General features: G+C 47.6%; 1 protein-coding gene across 5 annotated transcripts in view; it reads right to left on the bottom strand.

Moving 5' to 3' along the window:
- The window catches only part of SH3PXD2B (SH3 and PX domains 2B), a 125551-nt gene extending 112948 nt beyond the window's left edge, over positions 1 to 12603 (bottom strand). For 2 of the 5 annotated variants that reach the window (XM_045027541.1, XM_045027543.1), the window contains exons 1-2: positions 12245 to 12603; positions 7577 to 7713 (exon numbers count right to left, since the gene is read on the bottom strand). In XM_045027541.1, coding sequence (XP_044883476.1) covers positions 7577 to 7648 — 72 coding nt within the window. In that variant the 5' untranslated portion in view covers positions 7649 to 7713; positions 12245 to 12603. The remainder of the gene's footprint in view (positions 1 to 7576; positions 7714 to 12244) is intronic. The other 3 variants (XM_045027542.1, XM_045027546.1, XM_045027545.1) reach the window with 3 other exon arrangements.
- Between the last annotated feature and the right edge of the window lie 6495 nt (positions 12604 to 19098).

Raw genomic sequence — 19098 nt, 5'->3', positions numbered from 1 at the left:
GGTGACTATGGATGCTATCCAACTGATCAAGTTTGAACCACACTCTCTTTATTTCAAAGCTCAATGGGCACAAGCTCTCCAGACTGCCACTTCTATTTCTGCAGGTGGCATCTTCTGTTCAAGATATTTGAGCAGCCCATAAGTTATTGTGATTCTTTGGATCAGCAGTCCCTTGTTGACTTCTTTGAACCATTTCTTCTTTAATAATTCTAGATCTGGTTTCAGATTAGTGTTATGCACATTTTATTTGGCAAATGAAGCCACTTGTAGCTGGTTCACTGTATATGGTAGAAACCTTGCAGAAAAGATACCTTCTGAAGCTTTAAAGAGTCCGGGCTTTAGATCCAAACATAATTTACCTTAAATTATTTTTAGTACAACATGGGAAAAAATCCTATGGATTCTAAACATCAAGGGCCAGACTTTCAAAAAGTACATGCACAAATTTCCCTGAAAGTACATGGGTAACTACATATGCAAATCAGGTAGTTACAGACATCTGCATGGGCATTTACCCAGCTTGCAGCGGTAGTCATAGTAACTGCACTTGTGCGTGCATGCACACACACACAGTGCGTGTCTAATTTGCAACTATACACCTAATCTGGACACTAGTTTTGTGGGATTCTTCCCGTACACACACAACCCAAAATATCATTATGTTACAGCAAAATCTAACAAAAACAACCCCCCCAACACACACACCATTTCTGTAAAATGCAGAGTTTTGTTTTGTGCTCTGCAGCAGGAGTTTACTATTTAAAAACTATAACCTCAGAGGAGTTCTAACAGAATTGAGAAGGGGATTGTACAAACGAAAGAAGCAATGAGGTGATGACATACAGTTATTCACCGATATTAGAAAACATGTTAACTGCAGCTGCATTAAAATGAAAATCTCTCTGTTTGCTTAACAGAAGAAAACTAGATTTGGCAGGGAAAGTTTACTTTTAGGCTTCTAGGAGGGTATTACAAACAATAGAACTATAAAAAGAAACTGGGCAATATCCTTTAAAGGAAAATTTAGCCTATTTCAACTAGAAAACTACAGATTAAAAAAAAACAAACACACACAACCATTCATCTATCAGAACCCAAGACTTGGCAGAGCAGAGCAGAGCAGAATGACAATCTGCCATTCTGATGCTTGTAACGATTATTTTTAAACTGTGCTCTTGGACTTTGCCTCTTACGATTTGCAATGTAGCCTTAGGACATACGCACTGGCAATATCCCACAATGGCAGAGTCCTGAAACAGAGCTGGAGTCTCTTACAACACTGTTGGAATGGAAGTGTCACTGCAGGGTTACTGTCCCACTGCATGAATGAAAGGGAGTCACTTCTTTAGAAACTGGACTAGAGAGCTGTAAAGTCCAGTCAATCCGGCCTGAGGAGTGAGACCAGCCCCTTCATCTTAGAGAAAAGTTAACCTCAAGAATCTCTGCAAAATGGTAATTTTTTTTTGCTACTTCCCCTCCATTTCCAGACACAAAGGGGAAAGTATTAGGAATGCTCAGCCAACCAAATGGTCTGATTATATATCAACACATAGGGATGTCTGGCTAAGAGAAGTTGCCATGCCAGCACCACAATACCATTTTACAGCTGGCAAAGCAGGGCTCATATCCCTGGAGCAGGAAGTAAGGTTGTAGTGTAGACATAGCCTATGATGGCATAACTTATGTCAAAAAAAACCACACACACACCCCGAGCGACATCAATTACACTAACATAAGTGCTCATGTGCACAGTGGTCTGTCAGTGGGAGAGCTTCTCCTGCCAACATAATCACCTTTGTGAGCGGCAGAAGCTTTATTATGCCAATGGAAGAGCACTCTCCCATCAGCATAGAGTGTCTTCACCAGACATGCTGCAGCAACACAACTGTATGGGTACAGCTGCACTACTGCAGTGCTGTACGTATAGACAAGGCCTTAACATTCCAACATTTCTCCCTTTCCCCATAGCCTGTCTGCTAGTGGAAACAGGGCTAGTTTGATAGAAGTGGGAGACCTATGTGCCGTGAGGAATCCCCAGCTCAGTAACACTGAAGAAGTGAAAGCCTTCCAGGATCCCAGGGTTTACCACAGAGAGGGGAGCAGGAAAGAGGAAAGCACCTCCCACAATTGGCTCTCGGGCCAAATCTTACTAGGCTTGCTCATGAGTGGGCCCATCAAGGTGCACAACACTTCACACATGCATAATGCAAGCAGGATTGGATTTCTTCAGTTGACTGAGCCCTTCTGAGTGCAGCTGGGCTCGTTCCGAATCATCTGCACTGCCCAGGTGCTTTCAGGCCTTGTCTGGACTAGGATTTAAAGGTGTGATGTCCACACACATTATTCAGACATACCGTACTAGCTAGACTAATTAAAGGCTATGTCCACACATATGCTAAACTGGCAGAGTTAAAGCCTAGTGAAGTTGCTAGATTTTAGTATGTGTTAAAGCCTACACTTAACTATTAAAAAATGTTAGCTGGCACCACACTTTTTAGCCTAGCCTATCCTATCCTCAGCCACTTGGGGAGGAAATTGAGAAGTGCCTGATATCACTCAACAATGATCTTTCCAACTCTGTGATGGCCTCTGAAGTGACTCATGAATATGCCTCCTTAGCTAGAAAGGCAGCAGCAAGATGGGACATGGGGTCAGGATGGATTAGAGGTGGATGGAAATATAAAGACTCCATAAGGGATGCTGAGCCCTGGTCCCTGGAAACTATTGTGTCTGTCTAGGGTGACCAGACAGCAAATATGAAAAGTTGGGACAGGAAGTGGGGGGTAATAGGAGCCTATGTAAGAAAAAGACCCAAAAATCGGGACTGTCCCTACAAAATCAGGACATCTGGTCACCCTATGTGTGTGTCACCTCTAACAGCAGAAGGATGGTTGAAAAATTTCCAGGAGAGAGAACAGCTCTAGCATGTATGGTTAAGATAGTGGCAGAGGGATGCGTAACACACACACACACACAGAGTATTATTTCACTCCCACTGATGAGACAGCACAGACTCACTCTTCAAAAAGGGAGACACCTTCAAAACAGAAGGCACCATATTTCTGCCAAATGGAAAACAGGGCTGAGGACGTAGAAGCTTTTGTCTCTGACTGCACAACATTGCACCTTCTACTGTGCTCAGATACCATGGTGATGGACACCTCATAGGAACCTGAAGAAAATAGGTCTTTCCAGACTGCCAAAGCTGGGGAGTAAGACCAACTGAGTCCTTTCTTGACCCAACTTTCTTGAGGGAACAAATATCCCCAGTTTCTCAGAGTGGTCTGGGTGCAAGTAATACAATTGCCCCTTTGTCCAAGCTAAGTAAAGTCTTTGATCTAAGTGGGGATATAAACTAAATGTCACGGGTCATTTACAGGTCAGATCACAGCGCTGGAAATGGGGGAAAAGAGTTCCTCTACACTCATATATGATGCTAAGTGACTGCCTTAGGGGTCAGAAAAGAGCAGGTTTATGCTCAGAAATGAGATGCTTGGAAGCAAAGGTTTAGTATGTATACTTTGTGGTTGGCTCTGATTTGCCGTTTGCCAGCAGATACAGTCAAAAGCCAAATGACTCAGCTGCGTTCATCCCCTTCTCCTTTGCTGGAAAAAAATAAATAAATAAAGCCTTTGATTCTATATAATTAACTGGCTTTGTGAATCTGCCTGGTTCCTACTGATCTCTTCAAACAGGGCCAGCACTCTTCTCATTCACTCCAGCACCAACACAGCTCTGTGAGGCTCTGCTTTCCAGAAGATTCTAGCCACTTCCTAGGCTCTGATCCAGCTTTGAGCCCACTTGGCTTTCACTATTTCTTAACTCCATCCAAGGAGAACTACTGTGGAGGAATAAGACAGGATGTTTGAGACTTGGGTTCAAAGAGGGGAACCTGGAAGCAATGAGTGGATGAGCAGCACACAGTCAATCACCAGTGACCGGTTAAAGAACACGCCTTCCATCCACATTCTCCTCACAAGCTAGAAAGTTTCAGGGCAGAATGTTCCACCACATTAAGGGTTTTATCCTCCAAACTGCACATGTACAGTAGTGACGGGAATTTTCCATACCACAAAGCCAGAATCCCACTGAAGTGCCCCCATCTCCATTCCCACCCCCAATAACTCACGAAAGATTTCTCTCTGCTGGAAGACTGTGAATGTTACCAGTGCTCCTCATTCCATCTGATCCCCTGGGACTTTCCCTTTGTAGATGTATACAGCAGGCGGCAAAATGATGAAAGAACAGACTGGATGAGTTCCAAAAGAACCCCTGTCCAGTACTCCTTGGCTGGAAGGACTGGTGGCAATCACACAAGAAGCCTGGAGGGGAAGCAGGGACTCAAAGATATGGAGAATTCCCAACCCCAGGTAAAGAGGCCTAGAAGAATGAGGAATTAGACACTCTTGCAGGAATCCTCCACAGGCTGACAGAAACTGAGAAAAGTTCAATAGTTACCTAATCTCCCAGTACAAAATACAGAAACCATAGGAAGCTAAGTTCACTCACATATACATTTTCCAGGAACGATGATGCATCATCCAAGTACGATGAGCAAGCATAGTCAAGGCAAAGTAGAAGGGGAAAGAGGTGCGAGTTTGGGGGCAGGAGGGGGGAAAAGAGGTGCGAGTTTGGGGGCTGGAGGAGAGAAAGCAAAGCAAGGTTTGGGTCTGCCTACTCAGGGGCAGGGGAAGAAAGCTTGGCTCTGCTTAGTTATAGCTATGTTACAAGACTTCTGGTTTTCCCTTGCTGTTTGCTCACTGCCACATGGTAGCTTCGCTAGCAAAGCATAGGCAAGAGTAACCCAGAGAGGTGCCTTTTTAAAAGGTGACATTTCTTCTAAGAACTCCAGGGTGTCACAGCTCAGTCATTATTAAAATGCACATTAGTGGAAGTAGAGAGTCACTCAAATTCCCAATGTCATAGCCTAGATCATATAGGAGGTGCCTTATGTGGTGCAGAATTAACTGTGTGCGCATCACTGGACTGTCCCACGTTAAGGTTATGCCAAGGGGCGAAGCCAGCTTTAAATTGTGTTAGTTATATCATATTTCAGGGCTTTTTCATAAAGTGTCCACAAGGTACTGGGAGGTGCCTGGATCTGTAGCTTACAGGGCACGGGCAGCTCACAATGAATCCAGGACAGAACCCTCTAGCTTCACTTCACAGTCACACGTGGGCGGAGACAAGCAGTGCAAACAGGTTTAATTGAGCACCTTGATTGCTAGCTAGAAAACAGGTCTGTCCCAGTTTCAAAACAACAAGCTGGAGCACAGCAACTCAGAACTCCGCAACTGGTGGATTTTAAAAGACATATTACCAGCACCAGTCCATTTAGCCTGGCTAAAGGGCAGCCAGTTCCACTAGAAAACACAGAATGTACTAATGGCAGGCTGAGGTTCTCTTACACAAGCCTGCCAGGTACCTTTCCAGCATTATCATCCTTTCATTGTCAGAGGAACTGGGTTGCAAATCACAAACACTGGGAGTGCAAGTTCCCACCATTAACCAAAGCTTTGTCTGCGAGGGGCATGCCTGGAGTTCTATCATACACTGTGCACTGCGTAGATTTCCCACACTCGGTTGGACTAAATCCAGCAGCATCCCAGCTCCAGAAGTGGTTATGGCCAGATATATCAGAGGAAGATGAAACGTCTCTTCCACACCAATCATACATCATGTTGGGGAATTCATTGCCAATCATTAAGCACAGACATGTACAACACTGTACAAGACACAAAGACAGAGATAATCCCTGTCCCCAAAGAGCTCCCAGTTTAGCAGGAAAATCTGCACTAAAGCAACTCCATGACAGGTATTATCAAATGGGCATTATGAATGGAAGCAAACCTGGTGAAGGAAGCAACAGGCCATGCAGACTGTATAACAGCCACATGGATCAGGACTCACGGCTGTTAAGTGTGGAACAAACCCCCACATTCTATAAGTACAACAAAATGGCTCCACAAAAGCAGTTCATATCTGCACCCTGCCAAATACGGCACTGAAGACTCCCATTTCATAACCCACAAGGAGCTAGAAAACCACCGCCCTGTCTGCACCTCTGCTTCCATGTCATCCTACAGTCCTCATCGCTCCTTGTTCTTCTCCTCGCTGTCTTGTGTGCTGAACCTTACACTTGCAACAGCCACCAGCTTCCTGCATGCCACCCGCCTTTCTCTTTTTCTAGCCTTCTCACGCAGACTTCTTCAGCCACTACATCCCCTGCACATTATTAGCCATTGGCCTGGACACCCTACTGGGGCTGGATTACTAACTCCGTGGACAAAAGGGCTTATTTTGACTTGGTCCGTAAAGCATTATGCACATTTGCTGAGCTAAATAAATAGTAACAACAGGCCTTTGCCATTAGGTAGGTGAATATCAGAGAGGAGAGAGCGAGAGGTCCATTCATAGACATATCTTGCTTCAATGGTGATGACATAAGGCAGGAGTTGGACTGCAAGTGCTCCCAATAGGCTCGCTCTCCAGGCAGAATCTGACAGCTCGGTGTTGCTGTGAGCAGGGCATGATACATCAAGACTAGGATTCAAACAGCCAGCAATGTACGCAGTGGGTATGGGATGTGTGAATTCAAAAAGACTCCCTGCCTTTGTCTCTCGGGCTATAGAAATCCAATGTGTATTTTTTAATGTTAGCTTCACATCTGCATGGAGCAGTACAGCAGGCGGGCGCCGTGTAAAGCAGGTCAATTTAGGCCATAACTGAGATAGGAGAATTGGCTGAACAGCCACCACTTTCCTTTAAGGGATCACAAAATCTGCTTGCTAGCCAGGGAGGCAGCTGCTCTCCAGACTTGCTCCAGCAACTATAATTTAAAACAAACTTTAAAAAAAAACTACTACAATTCTGTACCAGGAATCTCCGCCTTCCAAGCTGGGTCAGTGCGTCGGGAACCAAGAAGTCAAACTTTTCCAGAGAGGAGGTCCCCTTGGTGAGCAGTATGTAACCCTTCCCATCCCAACCGAAGAAGGGCCAAAGGGAACACTGGCCCTACAACTAGTACTGTCTGAAAGACACACAGTGCCCTGCCTTTGTTTAGTTAAGACAACACAAATGGAGGGGGGGACCCCTCATGCACTCCACCGGCCCAGGAAGTAGGAGCTCCCTGCTGAAGAATAAACTCTTTTCTAAGTGACTATAACTAGTAATAGTAAGAAATTATTGTAAATGCAACTAACAGAATAATGCAATTGCAATGAATCCCCTGTTAAGTTAACGTGGAAGGGAGAGGAAGAGGGTGGATAATTACACACAGTAAAACTTGAAAAAGCTACCCTGGTCCTAAGAAGATCCCCTTTGCTAGAGAAGCTATCGCTGTAACCAGCATTTTCTTTCAGGACTTTGCTGAGTCCCACAAGGAAAGGGTTGGCAGGCTCCCAGCCAGCAGCACCAGGGAGGGCTACTTTTGGTCAATTTAGAAATAGTTACAGAATGTCAGAAACCTTAAAGTCCTCGCACGCCTTCCCCAAAGGACCTGGGGATGGTTTTGGGACCGGGTGCTCCATCCCCAGATCTGGGGGCGGGATTGGGGGGGGGGGGGTTAGACACTCACATAGTGTTTGTTGGGGGTTCGCCTTTTCTGCACGTCCAGCACCTTCACCTCCAAGATGCTCCTCCTGGGCATGGCTCTGTCCTTTGCAATCCGGCCTCCCCAAAAGCAAAAGGGAAATGTTCAAATAATCCTCCGGGCTACAAAGAAAAGAGGGGGAAGAGCTGGAGACCGGGGCTTGGTGCAGCACAGCTCCTGCCACACGTACAGCTGACAGGCCTTAAACTAGGGAGCAAGCACAGAGAGGAAGGGGGGTGAAAAAGAAATGCCCCCGCCACGATCAGAGACACTGAGCCGGGAGAGCAGAGCAGAGCCGCTGCCACCTCTCCTCTCTCTCTCCCTGCCCCCGTCCCCCTCGCCAGAGTTTGCAGATGGAGGACTCCTTCTTCCAGCCCACCCCTGCCGGAGCAGCCTATCCCGCCCAGGCACGGGCAGTGAGTTATGTGCTCAGACCCAGCCCAGCTCCCGGGGCTCTTAAAGGGCTACGAGCACAGCTACAGCTCGCGCGGTGCCAGCCAGCCCGCTCGCCGCGCAGGGGTGAGGTGGGGGGCCCGATGCCTTTCCAGTGACAGGAGATACCGAGGACACAAGAGTTTCTCCAACATCCCTGCCCCCCGGGGAACTGACTGAGCCGCTCCGCCGTGCAGGCGCACGGCAGCGTCTCCTGCTGCTGTCTTTGCATTTCCCCGGCTCTTGCTCCAGCCCGGAGTGGCTTTGGTGTCCTCCTCATTGCCCCTGGGCGCCAGCCCTGCCAGTCACATTCTGGGGAGAAGCAGCACCAGAGCAGTGGTTTTCATTGGCAGACCCCTAACAAATTCAAAGGGAAGTGCGGACCCCTTTGGAAATCTTAGGCACAATCTGTGTGGACCCCCCCAGGGGCCCACGGCTCACAGGTTGAAAACCACTATTGCATGGTAACCACAACCTCCCGGGGTCCCCCCAAACCTCTGCTCTAGAGATTAGGGGCAAGGGAATCTTGGAGACTGAACTCCGGTGGGGCTAGTCAAACTTTGCTCTGAACAGTAGATGCACTCACCCTCCCCCCGTCATTTTAGCTACATCGGTCTCCTCATTTGGCCCCAGCTTCTTTTTAGGAAGGGGCAAAGGGAGCCGTACAGCAGCAGCTAAACGCAACCAAAAGTTCAAGCGCAAAATGCCTTTAGCCCAGGGGAAAGGCAACTTCCCCTCCTCGTTCGGGGGGGCAAAGGAGGCTGCTGGGGAGACAAGCTGCGCTCCCCGGAGGAGAGAAAGGCGGCCTCCGAGCCGTGCGGTTCTTCCACAGGCAGCCTTTGTGCTCATCCTGCACAGCCGCGCTCCCCCTGCCCCGGCGGCGACTCATCTCTGCACGGCAAGCCCCAGCCCTGCCGCTGAATTACCCTCTCCGGCAGCGCACGCGGCTGGGAGGGGCGGATCCCAGGATGGCCCATAGAGGGCAGCGGCGAGGCGCAGCTGCTGCGACTGCTAGACCTGCCCGGCCGGGGGCGGGGGGTTTACATCGGCTTGATCTGCTCAGAAGCATTAGTGCAATCACCGAACCCGGTTTGTTTGGGGGGGGGGTTGCGGGGGGAGGGCAGGGACGGAAGAACAAGGCGCTGTCACTGGGCTGCAGGAATGAGCCGTAAAGTCCCCTATTTGCACACTGCCCTGCATTCATGGTGTCTCTCTCTTTGCATGACTCTGGAGGTGTACCTGGAGGGGGAGGAAGGGGGGGCAGTGTCTTCCTCCACCCACGCCCCTCTCTGGACCCATATTGCCCACCCAATCCTCCAAATTTGCTTATCAGGCCCCTTAAAAAAAATCACAGGATTGTCTTACAAAAATCACCAGATTTTTAAAAACATGTGCACGGGGGTATTTTTCATGCTTGCTGCTATTTGAGCCTATGGGGGGGGTCCTATTTTCTTTCTTCATAATCATGACAACTAGTAACATACTTAAAAACAAAAGCTGAGATTCTCCCAGAATCTCCTGGAAGCTGGGGCTTAAAGGACAAATATGAGACTCTTATTAAAATCAGAGAGCTGACAAGTGTGCTTTCCCTTCCTTCCGTGCCCCCCCCCCATATGCTGCCCCATTCATGCTCCATCTGCTGTGCTCTATTCCCCCAGCAATTTGTCCCCCCCACTCAGCTCGGGACCTCTCTGATTACTTCCTGCTGCCCAGGAGGGTTGGCACAGTGGTGGTTATATGCCCCACCCCTGCCAGCCAGCACCACCTCGTGCACTCTGGGCGTGGTCTGGACTGCCCGTGTTGACAAACTGCAGCACCTCTCACTCCATAACATACACAGCACAACAAGGCAGGGGTGGACGGTAGGAGGATGCAAAGAGTCTACCACTGTGCTGACCCTTTGGGAGGGACGGCTCCAGGCCCCAGCACGCCAAGCATGTGCTTGGGACGGCAAGCCGTGGGGGGCGCTCTGCTGGCGCCACGAGGGTGGCAGGCAGGCTGCCCTCGGCGGCTTGCCTGCGGAGGGTCCGCTGGTCCCACGGCTTCGGAGGGGACCCCGCCTGCAGGAGGTCTGCCAAAGCCGCGGGAACAGCGGCCCCTCCACAGGCAAGCCACTGAAGGCAACCTGCCTGCCATGCTTGGAGCGGCAGAATGCCTAGAGCCGCCCCTGCCCTTTGGCCAGGAGGTAGTTGGAGACAGGTTACAGGCAGGGGGAGCATTGGGTTCAGGTTGCTTCTGAAAACAACTCCACATGCTTAGGTACACCCAAAATTACAGACTCTCATAAAGAATGAGAAACTGAGAAAGAGTCAGATTTTTAAAGGTATTTAGGTACCTAACTTCCTGGGGGAGTTAAGTGCCTAAATACATTTACAAATCTGGTCCTAAGTGACTTGCCAAAGGCCCCAGAGGAACTGGGACACAGAGCCAGACCTGATTTGGAGGAAGCCCTTGCTTTCAGCACCACATTTAATCCAACGGATCAAGGATTGCAAACTTTTCTACAAGGTGACTCATCCTACCAGCGAGGTGCCCCCAGGACGATTTCCTGTTCCTACAGGAGATCAGCATTATTACATACTTTTATATACCATAATTTTTTAGCTGTCTGTTCATGCAAATTAAGTATTTGGAAAGATGGAGGAGGAGCCAGCACAATGTGACCAACCACCACCTCAGAAGCCCCCAGGATTTGCTCCACCAACCACTGCTGGAGAACCTCTGTAATAGAGGTTCCTCCCACCTTAGCGAGCTCCTCCTCCTCATGGGCAGAGGTCTTGCTGGCTGCTTAGAAAAGCAGCCATCTCAGAAGCAGGAGAGAGATAATGGCTGTGGATGGAGGCAGTAAGATCACCACAAAGTAATTGATCATTGGTCTCACACACACACACACACCCCCCAAGAATATTGAAGGACCTGCATCCCCAGATTTTACTGACTCCTAAGGCCAAGCCCTGGACAGCTGGAGGTAAAGGGGGAGGCCATCAGCTTTAGGAAAAGTGGTACAAATATTCAACTTCCATGATCAACTGGCAATTTTAAAGGCTATTTTTGCAAGTGAAAGGGGGCCACGGAGACAGAGACAATGGTGCCAATTCAGATATTTCTTGGAGTGGGAGGGGCAAATTCCAGTATCTCCCCCTCCCAGCTGTTCTGGTCTCCTCTTTTCTCCCCTCTTGCAGGGACCTGAGGGCTCCTTCAGCCAGGGAGTCTCCCCTCTCTCTTACCCCCGCAGTGCAAAAGTCAATGCTGCCAGGCATCAAGTTCTCTATGACTCCCCATTTGGCCACTCACTGTACGGAGGGGCAGCTGGGTCAAGTTTCAGTGGCATTGTGACCATGCAGTTGGAGCAACGTTCTGGCAGCAGCTGTACTGATTTAGTAAAGGACCACTGCTTAAAAGTGGTTGTGGCACAGTCCTCCTGTCTCTGCAGCTCATGGACCTTTAAGCAAGTGCAAAAACCTTGCCCTCCTCCCTAATTGGCACCACTGCTGTGAGCCAAAAGGATGGCTTTGATTCAGCTTTCATCAGCAGACCCTGTCTAAGCACTGTTTCTGACTGTTTTCAGCCTTTGACCACAAATCTGAAAAGTTATAGGGCCATAGGAACTATTTTCTTTGTGCTTTAAAAAAAACAAACAAACCAAAAAAACACTGCTAGATAGATATAAATAAATTAGACTTTGGGGTGTTTTCTTGTGCTTGTCACAATAGCAATCTCAGGCTTCCTCCATTTTGTGCTGTGCTGCTCAGTGCTCCTTATTCTACATCTCTCCTCTTTCTGCCCCCCTTCTGCTTGGTATGGCTATTCCACTGTCCCCCTCAGTGCTCCTTATTCTACATCTCTCCTCTTTCTGCCCCCCTTCTGCTTGGTATGGCTATTCCACTGTCCCCAGAGGCATCACTTTCATCTTTCCTCACAGACCCAGCTTGACCTCTCCCCCACACAAACCCCTGCCATCACTTTTATTACCATAAATAATATACATCAGAAATTCATCACCTCAAAACAGGTTATAGGAAATGCTATGTGCGCTGAAGGAATGACACCAGCTGTGGGGAGTTAAGCCCATGTTATGAGGCTTGCATCTTTGATTTGTGGGCATTATTCCCTTGCACCTTTGCAAAGGCTATCAGCAATAAATAAAACATAAAAATCAGAGAAGCAGACACGTTATAGATGGGGTGAAAAGGCACTTCGGTCCCATATTATCCAACCCACCTCAGTCTTCAGATACAATATTGCTCCTGTGATAAAGTTCCTTCTCTGCCTTGGTGGATCCTGCACTTTCCGGCAGATTTCCTCACCTCACAGGTTCATGACAGTCCTCAGTTTAGCCACTTTTGTTAGTGGCACAAATCTGCAGTTTACTCAGATGACCTCATCACTTGCCAGCATGGGGGAAAGGGAAAACAATCTCCGCAGTCTCTGTCATCTCACCTAGTGGGTTAGAAACAGGCCAGATCTCTTTCCAAATTAGATCTTCCCCTCTGGTGTCTGTTTCAGACCAGTTCAACTCCTCCTGATGCCAGATAGTGTTTGTACTCCTCAGTACTCCAACAACACACCCTCTCACTTCCAGATCCTTATGTGTGCCAGACTAAATGAAAGAAGGTCTTTTTATGCCAGGTGTCCCGATTAGCCTGCCTACCTCAATTGGTTCTAGTAGATACCTAATTGGCACTAGATGTCCTAATTAGCCTGCCTGCCTTAATTGGATCTAGTAAGTTCCTGATTGTTCTGGAACAGCCCCTTATCTTACCCAGGGAAAAGGGATCTGCTTAATCTGGGGCTAATGTCTCTACCTTAGCTCAGTCTCCTGTAGCCATCTGGCCTGGCCCTGTCACACTCCCTACAAAATATTGCCTGGGTGTAATCTAATCCTCTACACTACAGTTACCTTCCAAATGAAGCAAAATCTAGCTTTATTTCTCCAGCCATAGATGAGAACTCAGAAACCAAGTCTGTACTCACAGAAAGGGCTGTTTTCTCTCCTTCAACATGCAAGCGGAAGAAACCAAAAGCTGCACAGCATGGTACTTGCTGAACTGGAATAGCCTTTCCCTATCTGATGGGAATAAACAGTATCCTTGAAATCCCCCTACACACAGAGGTTACCCCCGCATTGCAGCCAGTTTCATGGACATCTCAAAGATGGGAGCGCAGCCAACCACAGCAAGTTCCTGGCAATGCACCTCTGAGGTGGCCTATGCACCCCCTGTTTGACTGCACCATGGGCACATCAAAAGCCTGCTGCCCACCCTTCAGCCTGCCCTGGATTCTCCAGGACCCAGCAAGGAATTTGCACCATTTTCTCAGTGCCACCCACAGTCTGTCTCTGAGGCAGCTCCCTAGCAGGTGATGTAACCAGTCTACTCTGAGCCACAGGGCATCTTAATTACATTATAAAGTTACCCAAGACCTAGTGCTGGCACATCATTAGCTTCCAAATTAATTGAATTTCCTGATGAACACCACATCTTGCTCCTTGGCAGCTCCTCAAACAGGGCTCCCTTTACACTGTTAATTCTGCTACACTGGCTCTGGAGGAGAGAATGCTGTTTCTTTAAAGGACAGGACAGATTGCCAGTCCTCCATTACCCCCCTGCTGGGCTCAGCCTCCCCACATCCTGCCCCTGAGAGGCAGCAGGCATGTACCTTAGCCAAGGGGAGGAAGGTAACTGCAGAAAGGGATGAAAGACATCTAAAGGGGATACTTATCCCTCTTCCTTTGTAGTTGTTCCTACCTAGGATCTGTGAGGAGCAGCTGAGCTTTGCTGCTGCTCTGTCTCTGAGGCCTAGGAGTGTGGCTGACTTTCCCATGAGTGGCTCAGTAGCACAGGTACTGGGAGATTGGGCAGATGGTGTGTGGAAATGCCCCAGAGTTGCCGCGACTAAGGTAGCAACAGCAGGTGGATTCTAAACTGATGAGGTCCCAGGGGGCTGAGGCATGCAGGCTGAGACCAGGTGGCTGCCAGAGAAATTGTAGAGCCTCAACAGGTAACGCTGACCTTCCAGCCCATGTCACACCATTTTATTTCCTGCAACTCTAACTGCTGCATCACTTATTGTTAATGAAATTGTACATATGAAGAGGGGAAGGTCAATTTTAAACCCCCTTCCGCCCTGCATAAAGTTGGAGTCCAAACAGAATACTTCACATATCCAAGAATACCAAAGAGCACCCCAGGGGCCCCTCAGAGCTTGTCTGTCTGGACACAGAGGCCTACTAGCAAGCTTGGAGGTTTAGCAAGCCTGAGTAGAGAATCAGTCCTGCTCAACTGTGTGTTCCTGTTGCCCTCTAGTGGCAGCAGCCTTGAGAGGCTATAAATCCCAATTCCAGGATGGCACTTTAGCCCCAGAGCTAAAGAGGGTTTTTTGGGGCAGCTGGGTCACAGAGCTCTGCCTCTTGTAATGACATGGAGTTTGTGTCTAAGGAATTTTACACATACACACTCACACTCTCTCTAAAGTGGCTTAACACAGATTGTTTATGGACTAGATTCATTCCCCTGCACACTCTAGGCAGACCCTCAGCCTTCACTAATGGCTAATCTACTCATTACTGAGCCACCCCCCCCCTTAAATTAATCTCATCCAATCTCCTTGCAGAGGGGAGGCAGTGTATGAGGGGGATCTGAGAGGCAGAGCATTAGGAAAAGCAGAGAAGGCCTAAATGACAACGACACCGGCTGAGGGAGGTCTCTTGTCAGCTTGAAGTGGACCAGAGTTCACAAAAGGAGTTTTGTTCAGGAAAAGACATTGGGGGAGGGGGGGGGGGGAAGAGAATGAGCTGTGGCTGCTTTTTTCCATCTTCCCCCTTCAAAGGAGGGCACAAAAGCCGCTTTCATGTCTGGGCTGACGCCACCCTTCTTGGATTCCACACGTTCCCACCATAAAGATGCCTAATATTGAACTATTAAAAACAAAGGAGAACATTTGAATGAGTTATTTGGCCCATTACCCCTCCTTGCTGCCATAGCAGTTGGGAGGTACCAGCTAAGGGAGTCACACAGCTGTGTTCTTTTGCCTTACCATACTCCGCAGCCCCTTCTGATTTTTTTTTTTTATATGCACACAAATAGCTGCATGCACCCACCCATGATGCTCTTCCATTGGTGAACTTTCTGCAAAGCACACACAGGCAGCTACTTCCGTTTATTCTTTTATTAAGATAAATGTTTATCCACATAGGGGCTTGTTAAAATAAACTCCTGAGTATGATCTCTGCACACCATCATAAACCCACTCCAGCGCACTACTTCAGGGACATGAATGCTGGCAGGAGGCCAAGAGACTGCTAGCCATCAATAGGAAGCACTCAGTATCAGGACTGCTGCACAGCATGGGTTATTCTGGCTAGGATGCTCTTTGCCAGTATTAAGGTCCAACTAAAGAGTTAATTCTCTGAGGCTATTGCAACGTACCTTCTTTAGAACACCAGCTACCTGTTGCATTTGTACTGGCTGCCAGTGGCTGGGTGAGAGACAATTGCAACTAATGCTGTAAAGCTGCACCTGGGTTTTAATTAACTAGCTTGGAGACAGCTGTGGAGAAAAGTGGAGTACTGCTTTGTCCAGATTGCTTGTAGGGCAGAGTAGCAGATTATAGAGCACTCATCTGATCTCTATTTAATAAGCTATCAGGACTCAACAAACAACTATAAATTTAAGTTTTCCCATCAGCCTTGGGACAGAACTGAAGGGGGCTCAGGTGTAAGCAAAAGCAGAATTTCTGGTCAAAAAAATGAGTATAATACATTAGAAGTTCATTATTTGTGTAAAAGTGACACCCTCCACTCAAGAACCAAAAGGAGAAGAGCAGAAGTGGTTCAGAATGATAAGTGCCATGTGGTATGAAAGTACTTCCAAACATATTAGCCAGTTACTCCTCCCAGCCCTGGTACAAAGTAGGCAAGTATTGCCCTTTGATAAAGGGGAAACTGAGGCATAAGTCAGGGATCGAGCTTAGGAGCCTTTTGCTTTGGCCATACCTATGTTTATGCATAGACAGATGGGGTATTAGAACAGCAGCACCAGATGAGGAAGAGATTCACAGTCAAAATTTAGGAGCAGATGATCACATCTCTCATGTTTAAATTAAGGCTGCAGTTTAAGTCTGACATGAGCATTACACAAAAAAGCCTCTGCACCACTACATCTGAAATGTCAAGAACTCCCCAACCTCCACCCCTTCTTCCTGTGGAGAGAGAACGAACCACATATGACAGATGTGAAGAAGAGTCCAGCAATTTGGAATAAGATGAAAGATTCTTGGTAAACTATTAATCCAACAGGAAGATAGCAAATGGGTTGTGCCCTTTCCTGCAGTAAGCCCCAACTGTTAAAAATCACATCCTGCTCATTCTTCAGGTGTCAATGATTTACTGGAAGCAGAAGGCAGTACACCAGATTCAGTTCTGACCTGCAATGGAACACTGTTCAGTCTGGCTGGCAGGTCCACCAGGTACTTTTCCATCCACCCACTGTTGTAGGGATTGCAGAGTTACAGGTATGTTCTAAGCGTGTTTGTGTCCCTGGTTCTCCCCTACTAATGGCAACCTCAAGGCAGTTCTTTCACCCACCTCCCACCAAAGGTACTAGCCAAATCTACAAACACAACTACAGTGCCTCTTTAAGTGGTCATGTTTTGGAGCAAGTGTATGGTAGAACAATGCTTAGAGCATACTAACAGGACTGGATCCCAACAGATTCCTGGCCAACCCTTAGTTTGCACTGAGTGCTGAGCACATGTCACTCTGACTGAAATCACCAGGACAGGCGGGGTCAAGTCCAAAGCCAAGAGGACTGATCTTCTACTGCCTTGACTCTTGGATTATCATTTTTGCCCGAGTAGAGTGGGTGTAACAGTGCCAGGCTGCACCCACTTTGCACAGGTATGTCACAAGGGCAACGGACCTGGAGAAGAAGGCCCTATGGCTCTGATGTTCAGTCCTCTATCAGATGGGAAATCAGTGGCAACTCCAAGGGTGTGACACCAGTAACGGAGAAGGGGAGCATCAGGAATTCCCTACGGGCTGTGAGAAGCAACACTGAGGCTCAATGTAAGCCGAGCAGTTGTGGGTGATTTTTCTTAATGAGATACTGTCAAGAAACAGGAAAACCATCCATCAGAACTGACCAGCTCCAGTTTTATATTTTCTCACACAAAGATGTGCATTAGAGTTGCACTCTGGGGCTGTCGTCGTGCCCAATGTTATAATGCCGGTACCACCTAATGGAGCATATGGAGGAAGTGCGAGTTGCCCTCTGCGAAGAATGTGGGACTGACTTACCAGATGAGCTCTACTAGATTTCTTATGGGTGCAATCACAGAGGGTTTGTCATTGGCATGAAAAAGGAGTGGCTTCCACCACCCGCAGAGAGCAGAGGGAAGGTCTCATGTCACTGAACAGCACCTCCCAGGGAAAAATAATAAGAGGCAGTGACACGTTTCATGCTACTACTGGAAAGTACAGGAAAGGAAAAACAAGCAGACTTCACAGATTTGACTTGACCTGAGCACCAACTAGTTGGTCTTCTAGGAATTTAAGTGGTTAACAATGCAGTAGTAAATGGGAACCTTTAAATGCAGTAGCCTTTAGCATTCAGAAGGGAGATACAGGTTATTCCAGAAGCAAGTGTCTACAGCACCGTTTGTCTTAGGATATCCTTCAAGAATGGCTCAAGGAGAGGCATAAATTGTGTAAATGGTAGGTACAAGATTCAGACATCCTGTCCCTGTAGGGCCAATTACTATACAACACCTCAAGCCTGGTAAGAACTTGAGAGAAAAGACAGATGTTACTCTAAATAGGGTTTTTGTGCAGCCAACAGCTTAGTTTTTAATTGGTGTTTGGAGGGAGGTAGATAAGGGTATTTTTAAAAATTCACTAGATTTCTTTCAACATTTTCATAAAAATAAGTTTATCCCGATGTTTAAATCTGACCCAGGTTTTTGTACAAGAGGAACAGTTTAAGCGAGGATAATCTTATAGGATCATCCATTCTACACTGGCATAATCTGAAAGCTGATTAGGAAAAATGATTTCTGAGCAATGTATAGGAGACTGTCAGCCCTGGCGGGGAGGTGCAGCTAAAAATAAGCTAGTTTGCTAGATTCTTCTACTCTGGTGCGTGTCACATCATTACTGGAGCATTTGCCTGCTGGCAGTAGCTATATTATATGAAAGGGGGAAGCCAGGGAGTCTCTATTTGTGATTACATTTTTCTCAGCATGTCGTTGCGGGTGTAAAACAACATGAGCTGGTCATGTTGGCTGAAGGGTTGCAGATTCCAGGCTCTAAAGCCAAGAAGACAAAAGTGCAACACCATTCATTCAGTCTGAGCATTTCATTGCCCAATCAGCTCTCAGTCTCATTTGTTTTGGGGTTCCTTTCTAGCCAATGGCTGGAGCAGATTGAAACAAGAAGGGGAGTTCTGACTGCACCCACTAAGGAGAGGAGCGCTGCTTCCCAAGCCAGTTAGAAAAGCAGCAGCGCTGTTTCTGGCAGTGGAGCTACCCCTTCTTCCTCACTTCCTGTAACCCCTGCCAGGGTTCCCGTCCTACAGACCAAGATAGCAGAGCTGTAACTCCTGCCTTTCCATCCTTAGGCCTCTTATGGGCAGAGATTAAATGCACATACCCAGAGGTGTCTGATCTCTTCATTATTCCACTGGGGCCCATTACCCCCAACTCTTATCCAGACATCAACGCACAGGCAGTTCTTCAAAGTAGCTTTGCTTTCTATTTCCACCATCTACTCTATTGTACTGGAGCACATCGTGTTCCCATTATAAAACTATACAGTCTCAGCCGAGAGCCCCTCCTCCCACTTGATGCCAGACTTCAGGCACCAAGGGGATAATACAAACTGGTTTATAATTTGAATTTATAGCAACATTTATTAAAAAATGAAGTTTAAACAGGCCCTACGGCCTGTTACAGACAGAAACATTTAGACAGAGCAGACTGGAGAACTAGTGTCGAAGCCACAGACAGCTCTCCTGAATAAACGCAGTAAAGAAATAAGTACTGTCTCACAATCTTATGATGTTCCCAAAGCCAGAGTCCAC

The sequence above is a fragment of the Mauremys mutica genome, chromosome 8 (assembly GCF_020497125.1).
Source record: "Mauremys mutica isolate MM-2020 ecotype Southern chromosome 8, ASM2049712v1, whole genome shotgun sequence".
NCBI classification, from domain to species: domain Eukaryota; kingdom Metazoa; phylum Chordata; order Testudines; family Geoemydidae; genus Mauremys; species Mauremys mutica.
Note: the sequence above shows the minus strand (reverse complement) of the source record. Positions and strands in the feature narration are given on the sequence as shown.